The following is a 17424-nucleotide window of genomic DNA, read 5'->3' on the forward strand; positions in this document are numbered from 1 at the left end:
ACCTCATTCTCTAAGACACTCCCTGGATGCTGAGTGACTTCAGCAACTTCCTCCCCCCCCCCCCAAACACACACTGTGAAGTAATCTACTTCCTCTCCCTGGTTTTCCCAGGTTTCTGCCTCTAACCTCAGACTGAAGGCGACTTCCTCTAGGATAAGAAGCTTCTCCTATCTCCATGGTCCAAAGACAGCTGTTCTTGCTGAGAATTCCTTCTGGACCCTTCGTTGGGGATCTAAGAGAAAGGGTTACAGGAGAGTTCATTCCTGCATCTGCCCACATGGACATTACAGGCAAGCCAAAGGGCTTCCTTAGGTCAGTTTCCCTCTCTGCCCTAAATGGTTAATATGTGAGGTACTTAGAATGATGCCTGGTAGATGAAGTTCTTGGTAACCATTCTCATCCGTACCCTTTCTTCTCTTTTCTCTCGTGTGTGTGTGTGTGTGTGTGTGTGTGTGTGTGTGTGTGTCTTTTTGGTTTTGTTGTTGTTGTTGTTGTTGTTTGAGACAGGCTTTCTCTGTGTAGTTTTGGAGCCTGTCCTGGAACTCCTTCTGTACACCAGGCTGACCTCGAACTCACAGAGATCCTCCTTCCTCTGCCTCCCAAATGCTGGGATCAAAGGCAAGAGCCACCACCACCCATCATCAGCTCCTTTTCAAAGCTCTTTGAATGTGGAAAACACTCTAGGCTATCTACAGTCTGTGCACTCTATAGAGAGCTATCTAAATCTATCTAGAACACAAACAGAACTGTATCACTTTTGTTGTGTGAAGTAGACCCAAGGCCTTGAACATTAAGCTGGAATCTTTCCATCTGCACCAGACCCTTCCACATATGGCTGACGCCTATTGCTCAGGAAATAAGAATCTGGGACACAATATAGGCTAATGGATGTTTATTTGGGGGAGAAATCACTTACACCAGAAACAGATGACCGTCGCAGGTTCCCACTCCAAGGATGCCCCTGGATGCTCTCTGAGTCCGAACAGGAACTAAGGAGAGCAAGCTGGGGTCTGGGGCCCCAGACCTAGCCCCCACCGGTCACACCCACACCTGTCCCCACGCCCCAATATTGCAACAGGTTCCAGCAGGGTGGGTATCTCACTACAATTTCCCTTTTAGTCTAAAGAAAAGATTTAGGCTTGATACAAAAACTAGATACAAAGACAATAATTATCAAGTGTGCTCTAGGAGAAGGAAAAGTAAGAACATACACACTTAAGACCTATTGCCAGTGAGGTAACAAGAGCAAATGGCAGAACTACATATCCAGTCCTAAAGAGAAGGCATAACAGAGATTATTATAGAGTTGTCCTAAGCTGGAAAGTTTAAGTCTTGTACCTAATATTTCTATCTAGGAAGAGAGAACAATAATTGTGACAGTCTAATCTCCAACCTCATCAAGGTTGGAGATAACAATACTCCAATCAAGAAGGAAGATAACAATACTAGGGTAGGCAGGAAGTGCAGGTGAGCAGCTTCCAAGAGGTGCAGCGAAGACAGAAACAGCAGGCTACCTGGACAGTCACCTAAAGTCTCACAGCAAGGTCAGGGCAACCAGTTTTGTCTAAGGCCTAGAATCTGACAGACCAATACTAAAGCAGGGAGGTAGAAAGGCTATCTTACCCTGACTTGGCAAGGTTCAGCAGTCTTCTATGTTTGTCTCCTGCAAGCACAGTAGGACAGCATGTCCAAAGTCAGCAGTCGAGGTGGGGGCAGTTCTTTCCCAAGAGGCCATTAGTCGAGTAGAGGATGGACTCCACAAGGAGTGACATCAGTGCCCAACATACTCTTGGGAAATGCTCGGTGCTGTCAGGAGCAATTGTGTCTCATGTTAATGGAGTACTAATATTAAAACATTTAAATACCATGTTCTGCAGGTGTATGAAGTGTTTTAAGATCAAACATCTATGTCCGACTAATCTTATAGGTATAAGAAACATGGGTGATGATAATCTGTAATACTCAGGAACAACATAGCTGTACAAATGGCTGAAAGTTCTCAAAATAATTTAGTAAGGACAACTGGTGGGAGATGTCATTCTGTAAATATGTTTCTCTTATTTGTTAATAAATAAAGCAAATAAGAAGGCAAGATAGGTGGGACTAGGAGACAAGAAGGATTCTGGGAGATGTAGTAGAGATGGGCGTGGTCAGTGCAACAGGTACGGGTGGGTGGATAGCCCACTACAGACAATGATTTTAGCAATATAACTATATACATATATATACATGAGAATCTCTAAAACAGAGGTAGAATTGAAATGTCTTGACCAGAGGTAGAATTGTATAGTGCAACATGATAAAAATATCCTCAATTGTATCAATATACAAAATATCTTGAACATATTAAAAGTATGCATACATAGAATATAATAAAGATATTTATGCATAAAACATAGTAAACAGAAAGAAGATCTTACACAATTACGACAAAATATAATATACAAATTATCCAAGAAAGGAAAACAAACTATTTTACATAAATTACAACATATAAGAATCTATAACAATGCCAGGCATTGGTGGCACACACTGTTAATCCCAGCACTTGGGAGGCAGAGACAGACAGATCTCTGTGAGTTCGAGCCAGCCCGGGCTACAGAGTAAGTTCCAGGACAGGCTCCAAAGCTACACAGAGAAACCCTGTCTTGAAAAACAAACAAACAACAAAACAAAAAAAAATGTAACAATGTAAGTCATATATAATTAATAATTATATTCACAAGAAGATACATTACTCTAATTATATTCCATCCTAACCATACCCTTCCCAACCATACCCTATACTTTTCTAAAAGAGATACCCGAGTCTGAACATTACCTCCCATACCCAACCCTAAGCAACTAAAACCAACCCTATGCAGATAAATATTATCTCTTATGCCAACAGTAGGGAAAGGGGGTGTCATTTTCTTAGGATTACTTCCTGCTGAAATGAGACTATGATGACTCCATGGAATCCTGTAGGGAAAAAATTAAGGCAACAAAAGTTCTTGAGTAGACTAGCTGTAACATTTGCAGCTAGTCTGTTCGTGGCAGGAAATGCTTGACTGAAGTTCTTATCTGAAACTCTGGCCAGGGCATAGTAAGGAGGTCCATTTCAGCTAGCTAGGCTGGAGTCGTCTTGAGCATTATAGTCCCAAACCAGTTTTAGGGTGATGTTTATAGTCCAGTTGCATCAGGCTGAATCCAGTGGAATCGATGAAGTGGTGCCCCGTCTTCTTTCCGTAGAGTTCAAAGGTCGCTGTCAGAAAGTGTTATTGTTCCTTATGAAAAACTTAAACATTAAAATTTCAACTTTTATAGGTATGCATATTGGAAAATGCAACATTAAGGATAAAAATAAGTATGAGGGAAATTAGGATTTCAGAGAGAAAACCGAGTTTAAACAAATGACAGTGCCTAGATTTTGTTTTCTATTGTCTTACACCAATTGGCTTCTTTTCTTTTTTTTTTTTTTTTTTTTTTTTTTTTGTTTCTCTGGAACCTGTGTCCTATGTCCTGGAATAGATCTATAGACCAGGCTGGCCTTGAACTCACAGAGATCCGCCTGCCTCTGCCTCCCAAATGCTGGGACTAGAGGCGTGTGTCACCAATGCCCGGCTACTTGATATAAGACAGAAACTCTGACTTTTATTTTACAACATGCTTGAATTTAGAGGAGAAAAGCCAAATCCAATTCCAAAGCCAACATTGGTTTATGTAAATTGGGACTAACAGAGTACTAGGAAATAAAGAGAAATAGACTTTTGTACAGAAATAGTTCACCAGAATTAAATATTGGTACCATATGTCAGATTATTCTTTGTTTGATGATTCTTTCTAGATACTATCTTCTCTTCTTTAGGTACCTACATGTTCAGTGTCTTTTGGCTGTTTGAAGATGAGTGTTTTCTGTTTTCTTGTAAAGACAAGAACAGAACACTTCCCCTACCTTTGAGAGGTCTCAATACAACTCGTGGTGGATGACTTATCATTTCTCCTCATTAAGAGGTTTCTCTTGTTCAAGCAGATCTTGATCTACTTAGATGGCATCCACTGCTTTTCTTCTCCTGTAGATACAAAGGTGAAACCCCTACCCCAACATAACACATATCGTGGTTTCCATACTGAGGTCAACACATCCTTGAAGTATACCATAAATAAGAATTTGGGACACAATATAGGCTGATGAATGTTTATTCGGGGAGAAATCACTTACACCAGAAACAGATGACCGCCGCAGGTTCCCATTCCAAGGATGCCCCTGGATGCTCTCTGTTTCCAACCAGGAAGTAAGACAGCAAGCTGGGGTCTGGCACCCCAGAACTAGCCCTGACCAGTCACATCCACACCTGTCCCAAAGGGTGTGGTCAGTGCAACGGTGCAGGCGGGGTTGACATCTCACTACAGACGCCAGTATCATCACAGAACCCAACAGTTGCCAAAGGCATCATTCTTCCTGATTAAGCCATAGTTGCTATTCAAAGTTTAGTTATTTGGGTCTGGAATATCCTTTTCATTTTTAAACTTGTATTTATTTGTTTGGTTGGTTGGTTAATTTTGGTTTTTGTGCAGCTCTTGCTATCCTAGAACTTGATCTGTAGATCAGGCTGGCCTTGAACTGCCTGCCTCTGCCTCCCAAGTTCTGGGATTAAAGGTGTATGCCACCACCACCCAGCTAAAGATTTATTTTTAAAGAAGTAGGCCCTCCACTTGTCAAGGATCACAGTCAGGGTGGTCTGAAGCCCACTAAGCTGGTCCCAAACTCAGAGGCACAGATCCCACCTCATCCTTCTAAGTTGCTAAAATTATAGGCATGCATCACCAAACTCAGAGGACTATTCTTTTTAAAATGTAGATTTATTTTATTTTGAGTTATATGTATATGTGTGTGGATGGAGTGCTTGTAAGTGCAGTGCCTGCAGAATTCAGAAGCAGTGTACGATCCTCTGGAACTGTGATTATAGATAGTTGTGAGTCACCAGGTGGATGCTGGGAAACAAACCCAGGTCTTCTGTAAAATCAGCAAGTACATTTAGTCTCTGAGCATTTAGTCTCTGAGCCATCCCTCCAGTGGCCCAAACCCTTTTGTTTGAGGCAGGTAGCCCACGCTAGCCTTGAACTCACCATGTATTTGAGGATGACCTTGATCTTCCAATCCTCCTGCCTCTACCTTCAAATTCTGGAATTATACGCATATAACCGTGTAATTACACCACATAAGATTCATGCAGTTTTGGGAACCAAACCTACACCAGCAAAGTATTCTAACAACTAGGTTCCATTACCAGCCAAGGTCTGGAGTAGTCTTCAAACCTTTGACCAGCTAGAAACTAAATGTCAGGCAATACTAAACTCCAGTTTAAGTAGGGACAACACTCTGGGCGAGGCCCCTTGACCACTTTCCAAAAATAAGTAAATGCCTCTTCCTCTCCTGTGGGCCCGAGGATGCTGGCTCATGCCCCTTCCTGTGGGCCCCACGATGCTTGCTCATGCCTCTATCAGTTCCTAGCACACTTCAGCATCACTGGGGCTGAACTTTCTGTGTCTTCCTTCAGACCACAAGCTCCTCAAACAACAAGGTCAGTATCTCCTTCCACTGCATGTGCCTAGAGCCAACACGGTGACTGGTTGATATCAAGTTCAAATACATTCATTTCAAGATACTTTATTGGGAGCTGGGCAGTGGTGGTGAACGCCTTTAGTCCCAGCACTGGAGAGGCAGAGGCAGGTGGATCTCTGTGAGTTCGAGACCAGCTTGGTCTACAAGTGCTAGTTCCATGACAGCCTCCAAAACCACAGAGTAACCCTGTCTCTAGGGGAAAAAAAAGATACTGATGTATCAAGGAAAAGAACTGACTCCTGCAAGTTGTCCTTTGACTGCCACATGTACCCTGTCATGAATACAACACACACAGAAAGGAAGGAAGGAAGGAGGGAAGGAAGGAAGAAAGGAGGGAAGGAAAGTAATAAAGTATTTTTTAATTTTTTTTTTAGCTAAGCAAAGTGTTTAAAAATTTTTAAAAGCTGGGTATGGTGGCATATGCCTTCTAATTCCAGAACTTGGAAGGTATAGAGGTAGATGGATCTCTATTAATTTGAAGTCAGTCTGTCTTCATACTGTGTTCCAGGCCAACCAAGGCTACATAGTGAGAACTTTTCCCAAAACAAACAGAAACCACACACACACACACATGCATACACAGAATTAGAAATAAAAGATCTTTAAAAATAAATAGGCCTAGCTGAGCAGTGGTGGTGCACACCTTTACTCCAAGACTTGGTATGCAGAGGCAGCTGGATCTCTGAGTTTGAGGCCAGCCTGGTCTACTGTGTGAGTTCCAGGACAGCCATAACTGTTACACAGAGAAGCCCTGTCTCGAAATACAAATGAATGAATGAATGAATAAATAAATAAATAAATAAATAAATAAATAAATAAATAAATAAGGCCAGGCGAGATGGTGCGATGGGCAAAATACTTTACAGCAAACCTGACAATGTCAGTTGGAATCTCCAGGATGCAGGGCGATCTGGACCTAGCAACACAGGGTTGTAACCCCAGTGTGCCACAAATGGGAGACAGAGACAAGAGACTCTCCAGAAACCCTTCCTCCAGCCAACCAGCCTGCCATATGCAATGGCAAAGAGACCTTGCCTCCATCAAGGTGGAAAGGGAGGGTATCTGGACTCTGATACACACACACACACACACACACACACACACACACTATAGCACACATGCTCCTGCAATGCCCATGTGAAGAAACAGGAACAAGCATACACACCCTCACACATCACACACATACTTAGGTGCCACAAGATTAAATAAATGAAGACACTTTATTTGCTGGGAATGATAGATGCTTCAAATCCCAGCACTTGAGAGTCCAAAGTAGACAGATCTTGAGGCCCCGGGTGGACTTCACAGCAATTTCCAGGTCAGCCTTGGCTGCTTAATGAGAAAATCTTATCTGGCTGGATTCCTTTCTTTTTTTTTCTTTCTTTCTTTTTTTTTTTTTTTTTTTTTTTTTTTTTTTTTTTTTTGGTTGTTTTTGAGACAGGGTTTCTCTATGACACAGTCCTGGCTGTTCTAGAACTTGCTTTGTAGACCATAGACCAGGCTGGCCTCTCAAACTCACAGAGATCCGCCTGCCTCTGCGCTCTACTCCCCATCCCCCTGGACTACTGGGAGTAAAAATGTGGGCCACCACCGCCTGGCCTTTATTTGGATTTCTTACTCAACTGTGAAAGCAACAGATCTTCCTTGACTTAAAGCCAAATGATTAAAATGTTTATTTTAAACCAGATACACAGCACCTACCAGCCTGAGGCAGGAAGATCGCTGAGAATTCAAGGGCAGCCTGGGCTATTTAGCAAGGCCAGTCTAGCTGAGGCTACATAACAAAATTCTGTCTCAGGAAACAAAAAGCAGAGTCTGTGGAGACAGCTCCAAGGTTAAAAAAAACAAACCCTTACTATCTTTGAGGACCATTTTTGATCATCAACATGACTATATCTCAAATGAACTAAAACCCAAAAATGGCTGGGCACACCTGCAAGGGACATTTACGGGGTCGGATGATTTGGCATGGGGAGAGCCATTGTGACCCAGATCTTTGAAATGTGAAGACACACCTCTGATCTGGGCCACAGCTTTAGCTGATGGCTGATATAAAGGACACAGAAGAAGAAAGCTCTTGCTCACAGCCTCTTGCCCTCTTCTCGCTGGCAAGCCCATTCCTCCACTGGTCCGCGAGTCTCTTCTTCAGGGTTCTGGCACATACTGGAGACCAGCTGAGACATGCAGCCTCAAGGACTGAATCACTACCGGATCCTTGGACCTTTCACTCATAGACAGTCATTGTTGGATTAGCTGGACCACAGCCTATAAGCCATTCTAATAAATCCCCTTTCTGTATACACAGAGAGGTACGTTCTATAAGTTCTGTTAATTTAGAGAACTCTGATTAATGCACTGCCCTTTCAGAAGACCTGGGTTTAGTTCCCAGAATCCACATGCCAACTGTAACTCCAGTCCCAGGGGGCACAACATCTAGATAGATAGATATCTAGGTAGGTAGAGAGATATACACTCAGACACACACAAAGGTAAATAAATAAATCTAAAACAAACAAAATACGGGAACCAACAAAATGGTTCAATATATACTCGCTGCCAAGTCTGATCAGAGCTCAGTCTTTCGGACCCACAAAATGTAAAGAGAGTCAACTCTCACACGTTGTCCTCTGACCTCCACAAATGTTCTGCTTTACTCACTGGGAACCAGATTTGTGTCCTCTACAGGAGCAGCGAGTGCTGGACCATCTCATCAGAACTCTCCTCTTATTTCATTAAAGACACGCCTTTAATCCCAACACTTGGGAGGCAGAGGCAGGTACATTTCTATGAGCCAGCTTAATCTACAGAGTGAGTTGCAGGACAGGCTCCAAAGCTACACAAGAAACCCTGTTTAGAGAAACAGAACAAACAAGAAAAACCTGGTACTGTATGTGGTGGTTCACGTTTAATTCCAGCATTTGGGAGACAGAGGCATGAGGGTATTTGGGAGTTTGAGGCCAGCCTGATCCACATAAAGGGCTCTGAGGTAGCCAGGGCTACACAGCAAGATCTTGTCTCAAAAACTTAGAACAAGGAATTAAATTAATTTTTAACCTTATACTTGTATGTTCTGCAATACCACAATCAAGCACAAGAGGGAGCTCAGTTATGCTTTTACTTTAACAGATCATTTAACATGTCTAGTTTTCAAGACTGACATTGTCAGACCTTCCTTCCTTCTTTTCCTTCCTTCCCACTTTCCTCCCTTCCTTTCTTTCTTCCTTCCCTGTGGGAGGCTGGGGGATGGAATTGCAGGCCTTGAAGACACTACACAACTGTTCTAGCATGAGTCTCTTACTGAGTCTGTAGTCCCAAGGTTTGGAGGGGCTCAAGTGAGCAAATCTGTACTTCAATGTCACGTTCTGTAACAACAGCTACTGAGACGTGTAGTGATATTTGTTTGTAATCTAACAAATAAAGCTTGCCTGAAGATCAGAAAAGCAAAGCAGCCAAGGCATTAGAGAGTTCTTACCTCTACCAAGGCTAAGTAAAACCACAGAGAGGCAAACCTGTTCTCAGTGTAACTGCAGACTGCAATGCTCTCCACTAAATCTCAGACTGCCCTGAGCTTCTGCCTTATATTGCTCTCTAGTGCAGGGATTAAAGGTGTGTCATCCCAAGTGCTGGTGTGAGCTCTGTTAGTCTTTCAAACTGATAAACTCTCCTGTAGCACAGGGTGGCCTTGAACTCAGAGAGACCCACCTGCCACCATCTCCTGAGTGCTGGGATTAAAAGTGGCCACCACTGCCCGTCCTCTATGGCTAACTAGTGGCTTAGGTGTATGGCTAATTAGTGGCATAGCTCTGCACTCTGATCTTCAAGCAATCTTTATTCGTTAGATTACAAAGAAAATATCACTACCGAGAAGTACTTTCCTCTAGAAAACGGTGGAATACAGGTGCTGAGGGGCTGAGAAGAGGTCGTAGTGGGGAAAATCCAGCATGAGGACCTGCATTTGGGTCGTCGGCAGTGATATGCCACAGGAGGACCCCTGGAGCCTCCTAACCAACCCCTTCCAAAACGAATGAGCTAGGTTCAGAAAGAGATCCTGCCAGGCAGAGTACTCGGGTAGGATAATCTTCTGGCCTCCAAACATCATGCATGGGCTCTGTGCACACTCATATACAGCCGCAAACCTGAACATGCATCATACACACACTAACTAGCTAAATTATAGAATATTAAAGACAGGGCTAACATTCTCATTCTCGGAAAGAGAGAAAGAGAGAGGTGTCAAAGCTTCTCCTTGACACTGTACCTAAACAGCAAATGATCCTCAATTGCCATAAAATATGATCAATCATTCGGCCGGGCAATGGTAGCACACACCTTTAATCCTATCACTCAGGAATCAGAGGCAGGTGGATCTTTGTGAGTTTCAGGACAGGCTCCAAATCTACAGAGAAACTCTGTCTCAAAAGAAAAAAAAAAAAAAAAAAAAAAAAAAAAAGAATTACAATCACTGCTAATCAGTTTGAAGCTGGGAATGCCTTTGATCCCAGTACTTGACAGGCAGAGGCAGGCAGATTTCTGTACCTTAGAGCCCAGCCTGGTCTACAGAGAGAGACACTGTCTTGAAAAACCAAACGGGGTCGGCAAGGAAGAGGGAATCAGATTGGTTCCTGCTCTGAGGCATAGGGGCATATGTCTTTCCCAGCTCTCCTGTGTGGTCTTTGGTGTCTCAAGGGGCACCTCATCACTGTCGTGTCACCTTAGTTAGCCAGAGAAAGGCTAAGGGATTCCTGGAAACTCAGCCATGAAGCAGAAGTTTTGGAGCTGAAGGAATCATAGTGAAGGGCCAAGAGCATAGGTCAGTGGGTACAGGTGCTGGCCACAAAGCTCTGAGTTCCATCCCTGGAACTACAGAATTGATTCCTGTAAATTGTCCTCTGACCTCCACATGCACAACCCCCCCCCCCACACACACACAGAAATCCAAGTGAAAAGCTCCTACTGCTAACAATAGGAAACAGACAAATCTAAGACAATACAAATTTGAATCAGGAAGTAGCATAGATATTATGTTTTTTGTTTTTGGGTTGTTTCCTGGAATTCTCTCTGTAGACCAGGCTGGCCTCGAACTCACAGAGATCCGCCTGCCTCTGCCTCCCGAGTGCTGGGACCGCCTTTTCCACCTCCTCCTATCATATTTACTTATTATGTATACAGTGGTCTGTCTGCATGTATCCCTGCAGGCCAGAAGAGGGCACCAGACTTCATTACAGATGGTTGTGACCCACCATGTTGTGTGGTTTCTGGGAATTGAACTCTGGACCTCTGGAAGAACAGGAAGTACTCTTCACCCCTGAGCCATCTCTTCGGCCCTAAATTTTATTTATTTATTTATTTATTTGTTGTTTTCTCAAGACAGGATTTCTCTGTGGCTTTACAGGCTGTCCTGGAACTAGCTCTTGTAGACCAGGCTGGCCTCACAGAAATCTGCCTTCCTCTGCCTCTCCAGTGTTGAAATTAAAGGCATGCGCCACCAATGCCCGGTTTAAATTTCATTTTTTAAAAATTATCATTTTGTATGTGCGCGTTCATGGAGGTCAGAGAACAACTCTGTAAAGTCCGTTCTGTAAAGTCCGAGAATCAAACTCTGATCATAATTTTGGCGGATAGTGCCTTTACTCGCTGAGCCATCTTAAACCATGTTGTCTGCCCTGACCTCTTAAGGAAAATCGGTGCCCAGTCAGGACATGTTGCAGTGGCCCCAGTATAAGAAAAACTACATTTCCCATGATGTCCCATACAGGAAGGAAGTGATCTTGGACACCTTCCGTCATTGCTTATAGACCGGAAGCAGGGACCTTAGTTCTCTTTCCCATCTTGCAAGGTAGGAATGGCAGGCGTCTGTGTGAGAGCCGCCTTCGGCACCGCAATCCTCGTCCATCCGAAGGCGGAGGAGGTTCGAGGGCCATCACTCATGGCCCGCCATGGTCGAGGTCACTCGCCAGGTCTTTCGGGAGCTTCATTCGTGTCGGCGTGGGTTGGAGGAGGGCGAAGAGCGAGCATAGCTCCGGAGACGGCCGCCGGGCCCTGCCGGCCGCCGTAGTCTCGGGAGTCTTAGAGGGGCCCGTGCGGTGGCGTGCGTCCCCGAAGCCGGGTCCGGGGTTCCAAAAACTCCGCAGAGCTCGCCCCGGCCACGTTGGCTTTTGCGGCTGGAGCGAGAAACGGCTTCCCAGACTCCCCCGGAAGTCGTCCAGAGAGTGCCGCTTGTTGCCTTGTCGGCAAAGTTGGGGACATAGTGCCACCGGGACCCTAAGGCGACCCCAGAGAAAGTGGTCTTAAAAGTTAGGAGCAGCTGCACGGGTTTGGATTTATGGCAGCCCCGTTTCCCTGGGCCTGTCATAGTGTCCCGTGCTAGAGCAACCCGCGGCCCCGAACCATTGCCTGGTCTCTGCCTGTAGGCCACCGCACTGAAGTGGGTCGCACAATAAAAAGGGAAAACAGGCTTTGGAGCAGGGGCCCCTTCTTGCTTTGTAGACTCTGCCAAAGACTGCTTTAGATTTTTCTGATTCACAAAATGGAAGAATAAAATAATGAACCAAATCTTTATTAAGGGTGCTAGACATTCGCGTGTGTGTCCTTCGGGAAGAAGGGTTGCAAGCAGAGGGCTTGGTTTTGGTGCTGGCTTGTTATAGATGGTTGAAGAGATGCCTCCTTTATTATAATTTGGTATTTTTTTTTTTTTGCATCACTAGATGGCGAGTGAAAAAGCCGAGAAGCCTGACAAAAAAGAGAAAAAGCCTGCAGCCAAGAAGGCTGGCGGTGATGCCGCAGGTGCCCCTGCTGCCAATGCAGCCAAAAAGGGTGAGCCTAAGGTTAAAAAGCCCAAGAAGGGGAAGCCGCATTGCAGCCGGAACCCTGTCCTGGTTAGAGGGATTGGCAGGTACTCCCGATCTGCCATGTATTCCAGAAAAGCCCTGTACAAAAGAAAATACTCAGCTGCAAAGACTAAGGTAGGAAAGCAGAGGGAAACACCCCACCCCTACGCTTTCATCGTCGTGGTCTGTCACACTCCCTGATGGCTTTGTCTTCGTAGGTTGAAAAGAAGAAGAAAAAGGAGAAGGTCCTTGCTACCGTCACCAAACCGGTTGGTGGTGACAAGAATGGTGGTACCCGGGTGGTTAAGCTTCGAAAAATGGTAAGATCTGGAGGAAGTGGGGGATAAATGGAAATTTTGGATGATGGTTGGAGATGTGGGTTTTTATTTGCCAGACTGCTGGAAGAGACATGGCTCCAGACTGTTGGCCTTGCTTGCTAGTTGTATTTATTTTCTCAGGATTGGGTTGAAGCTTGTCTGAGAAAGAGTGGATGGATTAGTTTGGTATACTTAGAATAGGTTCAGCGTGGGTCTGGCACACCCAAGTTCTGGCGTGTTCAGTGCAAGTGGGGACTGTGTCAGTTAATATAACACGATTTCCATTTTGTTTCTTGGTGTTTTCCTCTGGAAAAATGGGTGTAAGTTGTGTTTCTGCTGCTGGGAGTCTGCCTAGCTAGGAGATAAAATCTTGATGAGAAAACACCATGTCTCTCCCCCCTCCCCGTTGGTATTGTGCTCGAGAAAAGAGTCTCGGGCCTAAGCTGACATGAAATTCCCTGTTACCCGGCCTCCCCCATATTTGGCTGAGATGTTCTGAAGAGGTACATTGGAAATCAGGGACCTTAGGGACAGCTTAAGAAGCAGGGCTGTGGTGGCACGTGCCTTTATCCCAGCATTCTGGAAAAACAAAATAAAAAAGCTTGTGCTGGAGAGATGGTTCGGTGGTTAAGGGCACATACTGTTCATTAAAGAGTCTGAATTCTGTTAACAGCATCCACCACAGGCTTGTCAAAAACACCTGCAACTCCCAACTCCAGGGGTTATTCTGTGCTGACCTGTACACCTGCACTTATGTGCATGCACGGGGACGTGTAAACATAATTTAAAGTGAATCTTAAGCCAGGTGTTATGGCATACCTTTAATCCCATTATTTGCGAGGGACCGAGGCAGATAGATAGTTCAGGGGCGGCCTGGTCTACAGAGAAACACTTAAAAAAAGAAAACCCAAAAACATAAGGTTGGCTTAGAGGGGCTGTCCCAGGTTTGAAGTTACATTCTATGTTGCTGGAGTTTACAATTCAACCCTGCTAATATGAGTCTTTTACGTATTTAAAGACGGGGTTTCTCTGTGTAACTTTGGCTGTCTTGGAACTCAGTCTGTAGATCCACCTGCCTCTTCCTGAGTTCTGGGGACTAAAGGTATTCACCAACACTCGGCTATGAGCAGCCTTCTTAAGTGTGTGTGTACCCTTCTCCAGCCCCGGTATTACCCTACTGAAGATGTTCCCCGGAAGCTGTTGAGCCATGGCAAAAAGCCCTTCAGTCAGCATGTGAGAAAGCTTCGTGCCAGCATCACTCCTGGGACAGTCCTGATCATCCTCACCGGGCGCCACAGAGGCAAGGTAAGTAGTGTCCCACAGGATGCTGGATCATAATAGATTGCTTTCTTTGGTGATTGGTGTTCCTGTCACTCAGCAGAGCCTAGTCCTTGCTTGCTTAGTACGTCCTGATTTTTTTTATTTTAAATAAAAATACTTTCTGATCAGAAATACTTTCTGATAACAAGTTTCACCTTTATATATGCATGATGTGAATTGGGTATGAATTTTTTTTCCCGTAGACTAGCTGGATTGTGTATGGGTAGAAATTGCCTTTTGTTGCTTGGAATTTGTTTTTTCCTCAAAATTTTGGCAAGGCTAAGCTACCATCCATGATCCTCCCCCTTCTGTTTTTCAAGTGCTGGGTTGTAGTGTGTATGTGTAGTGCCACCTGTAGACCAGCCGTTCTCAATCTGTGGGTTTTGACCCCTTTGTGATGACCTAAGACCATCTGCATATTAGATATTTACATTCATAACAGCAAAATTACAATTAAGCAACAATTTTGTGTTGGGGGTCACCACAACACGAGGAAGTGTATTAAAGAGTTGCAGCATTAGGAGGTTGAGAACCGCTGCCTTGACCTTTACCAGCTTTGTGCTTTGGTTAATTTGGAAGTCGGGATTCAATTGCTGAATGTCATTTTCTGTTTCACTTGCAGAGAGTGGTTTTCCTGAAGCAGCTGGATAGCGGCTTGCTACTTGTGACAGGTAAGAAAATCCTGAGTGTATTTTGTTTTGACAGGATGTTATGGAGCTCAGCATAACTTTGTCCTAGTCCTTGTACTTGCTGCGTGTTGAGATTGCAAGTGCCAGCCACTGATCCTGGCTTAGGACAAGGCTTGACATGTAGCTCCAGGTAGCCTCAAACTTAAAGCACTCCCCCTGCCTTGGCTTTCCTGCTGTGAAATTGAGACGCAAACCTCCTTAACATACATTTTTTTGTGACAGGAGGTACACATTATATAGCCCATGGTGAGGTCAGAGGACAGACAGCTCAGGCCTTCCTGCTCACCAGGAACTCACTGTTCATTTATTTTATCATGGTCTGGGTTTAATTTAGAGCAAGGACATATCTTTGACTGTTAGGATGGCTTGGTGGATGAATAAAAGTGCTTGAAAGCCTGAGTTTGGTCCCTGGAACCTACATAGTAAAGGACTTGTGCAAGCCTCCCCTCCCATGGTGTGCTGTGACATGGCACATACAAATGCAGTATACACTGCACTAAGTAGAGCAGCACTCACTTCTCACTTGGCACTTAGATTCTAAGTGCTGCCCTCTGCTGCAAGTTTTGATAACAGTGTGACTCAGATAGCATGTGGCATGAGGGTTGTGTAGACAGGTACAAAGTGAATGATGGCTGGGTGGTAAGGAGTATACCTTTTAATCACTGAATTTAGGCTGAGGCAGGCAGATCTCAGGGACAACGGGGGGAGGGGGGAATGGTTCCAGACAGATTTCAGCTGGCCTGTGTAAAAGATGGTCTTCATTCCTGGGTCCCTTGAAAAGGTAGGGTGAGAGAAGAGAAGCCCTGGGTAGGCCGTTTCGGGAGCAGATGGTATTTCCACACTAATCAGTTGTGGGCCCTCTGTGGGTGCTGGGAGTCTGATTGAGGGTCCTGCAACAGTGGCCATTATTTAACCACTGAACCATCTCTTTAACTCTGCCCTCATGCTCCAACTAACCTTTTTTGTTGTTTGAAACAGGGTCTCATGTAGACCAATCTGGTCTCAAACTCTAGAGATCTGCCTTCCTCTCCTGAAATTAAGGCATGTGCCACCATGTGCAGACTAAATCTTAATTGTTCAGTGTTAATTCTTTCAAGCTTTGATTTATATAAGTTAAATATTTCTTTCAGGACCTCTTGCCCTTAACAGAGTTCCTCTGCGAAGAACACACCAGAAATTTGTCATCGCCACCTCTACAAAAGTTGATATCAGTAAAGTTAAGATTCCCAAACACCTGACTGATGCTTACTTCAAGAAGAAGCAGCTACGCAAGCCCAGGCACCAGGAGGGTGAGATCTTCGACACAGAGAAGGAGGTGAGGATGTAACAGCCTGATGTGAGATTGTTGTAGGTGGCAAGTGTGACCTTGGTTGTCCTTGATTATGTACCCTTAGTAGACAGCCCTGGGGGAGGGTTATGATTTGCTTTATCAGCCCTGAGAAGTAGGACTATTTCTAGGGAGTGTTGGTTCTAAATGCTTCCCTTTCTCTCTTTAGAAATACGAGATTACAGAGCAGCGCAAGGCTGATCAGAAAACCGTGGACTCGCAGCTTTTGCCAAAGATCAAAGCTGTTCCTCAGCTTCAGGGCTACCTGCGGTCTCAGTTCTCTCTGACAAACGGGATGTATCCTCACAAACTGGTTTTCTAACTTGCTATCAACCTAATTAAACAGCTTCATATGTTTCTTTGTGTCTTTTTGTGTATTCTCATGTTGGGATTTCTAGTGTCTTCCTCTGGCCCTTTCAGTTAAGAGGCTCTCCTACTTGCTAAGGCTGGCCATCCAGTGAGCTCCTGGATCCTACTGTTTAAAGAGTGGGGTTGCAGGCAGGTGGTGTGTGCTCTGTGTCTGTCCTCACAGCTTTGGACCAGCAGTCCAAAGAAGACCAGTGTCTTCTTTCCTCCCCCCCTCCCAATCTTTAACAGATAAAAAGGTGGTTAATCCCAAGAAGGCAGATATAGGTGGGTCTCTGAGTTCCAGGACAGCCAGGGCTACAGAGTCAGGCTGACCTTACACATCAAAGCTAAAAGCTAAATGATAAGGATCCTCTTCAGTTACAAAACATTTATGCTTAGCTGTCATGATTCTGGATTTGAGCCTTAGTAAGCACAATTTCATCATCCCCACCCCAGTTCTTAGCAGAAGACATGAATGCTTTGTATGCTGTTGCATAGTGTGGTAATATGTGGTCTACATGGATGTATGCACCATGTGCACACCTGGTGCCCAGAAGTCAAAAGAAGCCATTGAATACCCCAGAACTGGAATTTAGGGATGGTTAGGAACCGATATGGATACTCTGCAAGAGTAGCAAGTGTTTTTAACCAGTGTGTCTCCATCCCCATCAGAATTACAACAGACTATTTGAATAGTGCTGTATTGTGAGATCTTTTTTTATTTGCTGGGTTAATGTTTAATACCAGGTGATATTTGTGCCTAGCAAGTACCAGAATCCCTAGTACTGGTAATAGAATTAATGGTTCCATGAAGGGAATTTTGGTTATATTTTGCTTTTCAGGACAGGTTTTCTCTAGCCTTCACAGCCTTGAGCTTAGATGCCTTGCTGGAATAAAAGCATGTACCACTGCGACCCTGGAAACTACTTTTTTTCAAAATTACTGAATGCATGTGAACACAAGTGTAGGAATGTGTTTGTAGAGTTTCACA

The 17424-nt window shown here is 44.5% G+C and overlaps 1 protein-coding gene and 1 non-coding gene across 5 annotated transcripts; both read left to right on the forward strand.

The window, feature by feature from the left end:
* Positions 1 to 11420: 11420 nt before the first annotated feature.
* Positions 11421 to 16450, forward strand: Rpl6 (ribosomal protein L6). 4 transcript variants are annotated; one of them, XM_051176571.1, is made up of 7 exons: positions 11421 to 11441; positions 12310 to 12567; positions 12651 to 12752; positions 13911 to 14054; positions 14692 to 14740; positions 15889 to 16073; positions 16255 to 16450. In XM_051176571.1, the coding sequence occupies exons 2-7, from the start codon at positions 12310 to 12312 to the stop codon at positions 16405 to 16407; spliced, it is 891 nt and encodes a 296-aa protein (XP_051032528.1). In that variant the 5' UTR covers positions 11421 to 11441; the 3' UTR covers positions 16408 to 16450. The 4 variants fall into 4 exon arrangements, with proteins under 4 accessions (XP_051032528.1, XP_051032524.1, XP_051032526.1 ...); XM_051176567.1 differs by lacking the exon at positions 11421 to 11441 and adding an exon at positions 11527 to 11562; XM_051176569.1 differs by lacking the exon at positions 11421 to 11441 and adding an exon at positions 11528 to 11550.
* On the forward strand, positions 11912 to 12044 carry LOC127216110 (small nucleolar RNA SNORA42/SNORA80 family). Its single transcript, XR_007833995.1, has one exon. It is a non-coding gene; the product is annotated as a small nucleolar RNA SNORA42/SNORA80 family (small nucleolar RNA).
* Positions 16451 to 17424: the final 974 nt, after the last annotated feature.

The sequence above is a fragment of the Phodopus roborovskii genome, unplaced genomic scaffold (assembly GCF_943737965.1).
Source record: "Phodopus roborovskii unplaced genomic scaffold, PHOROB, whole genome shotgun sequence".
NCBI lineage: Eukaryota > Metazoa > Chordata > Mammalia > Rodentia > Cricetidae > Phodopus > Phodopus roborovskii.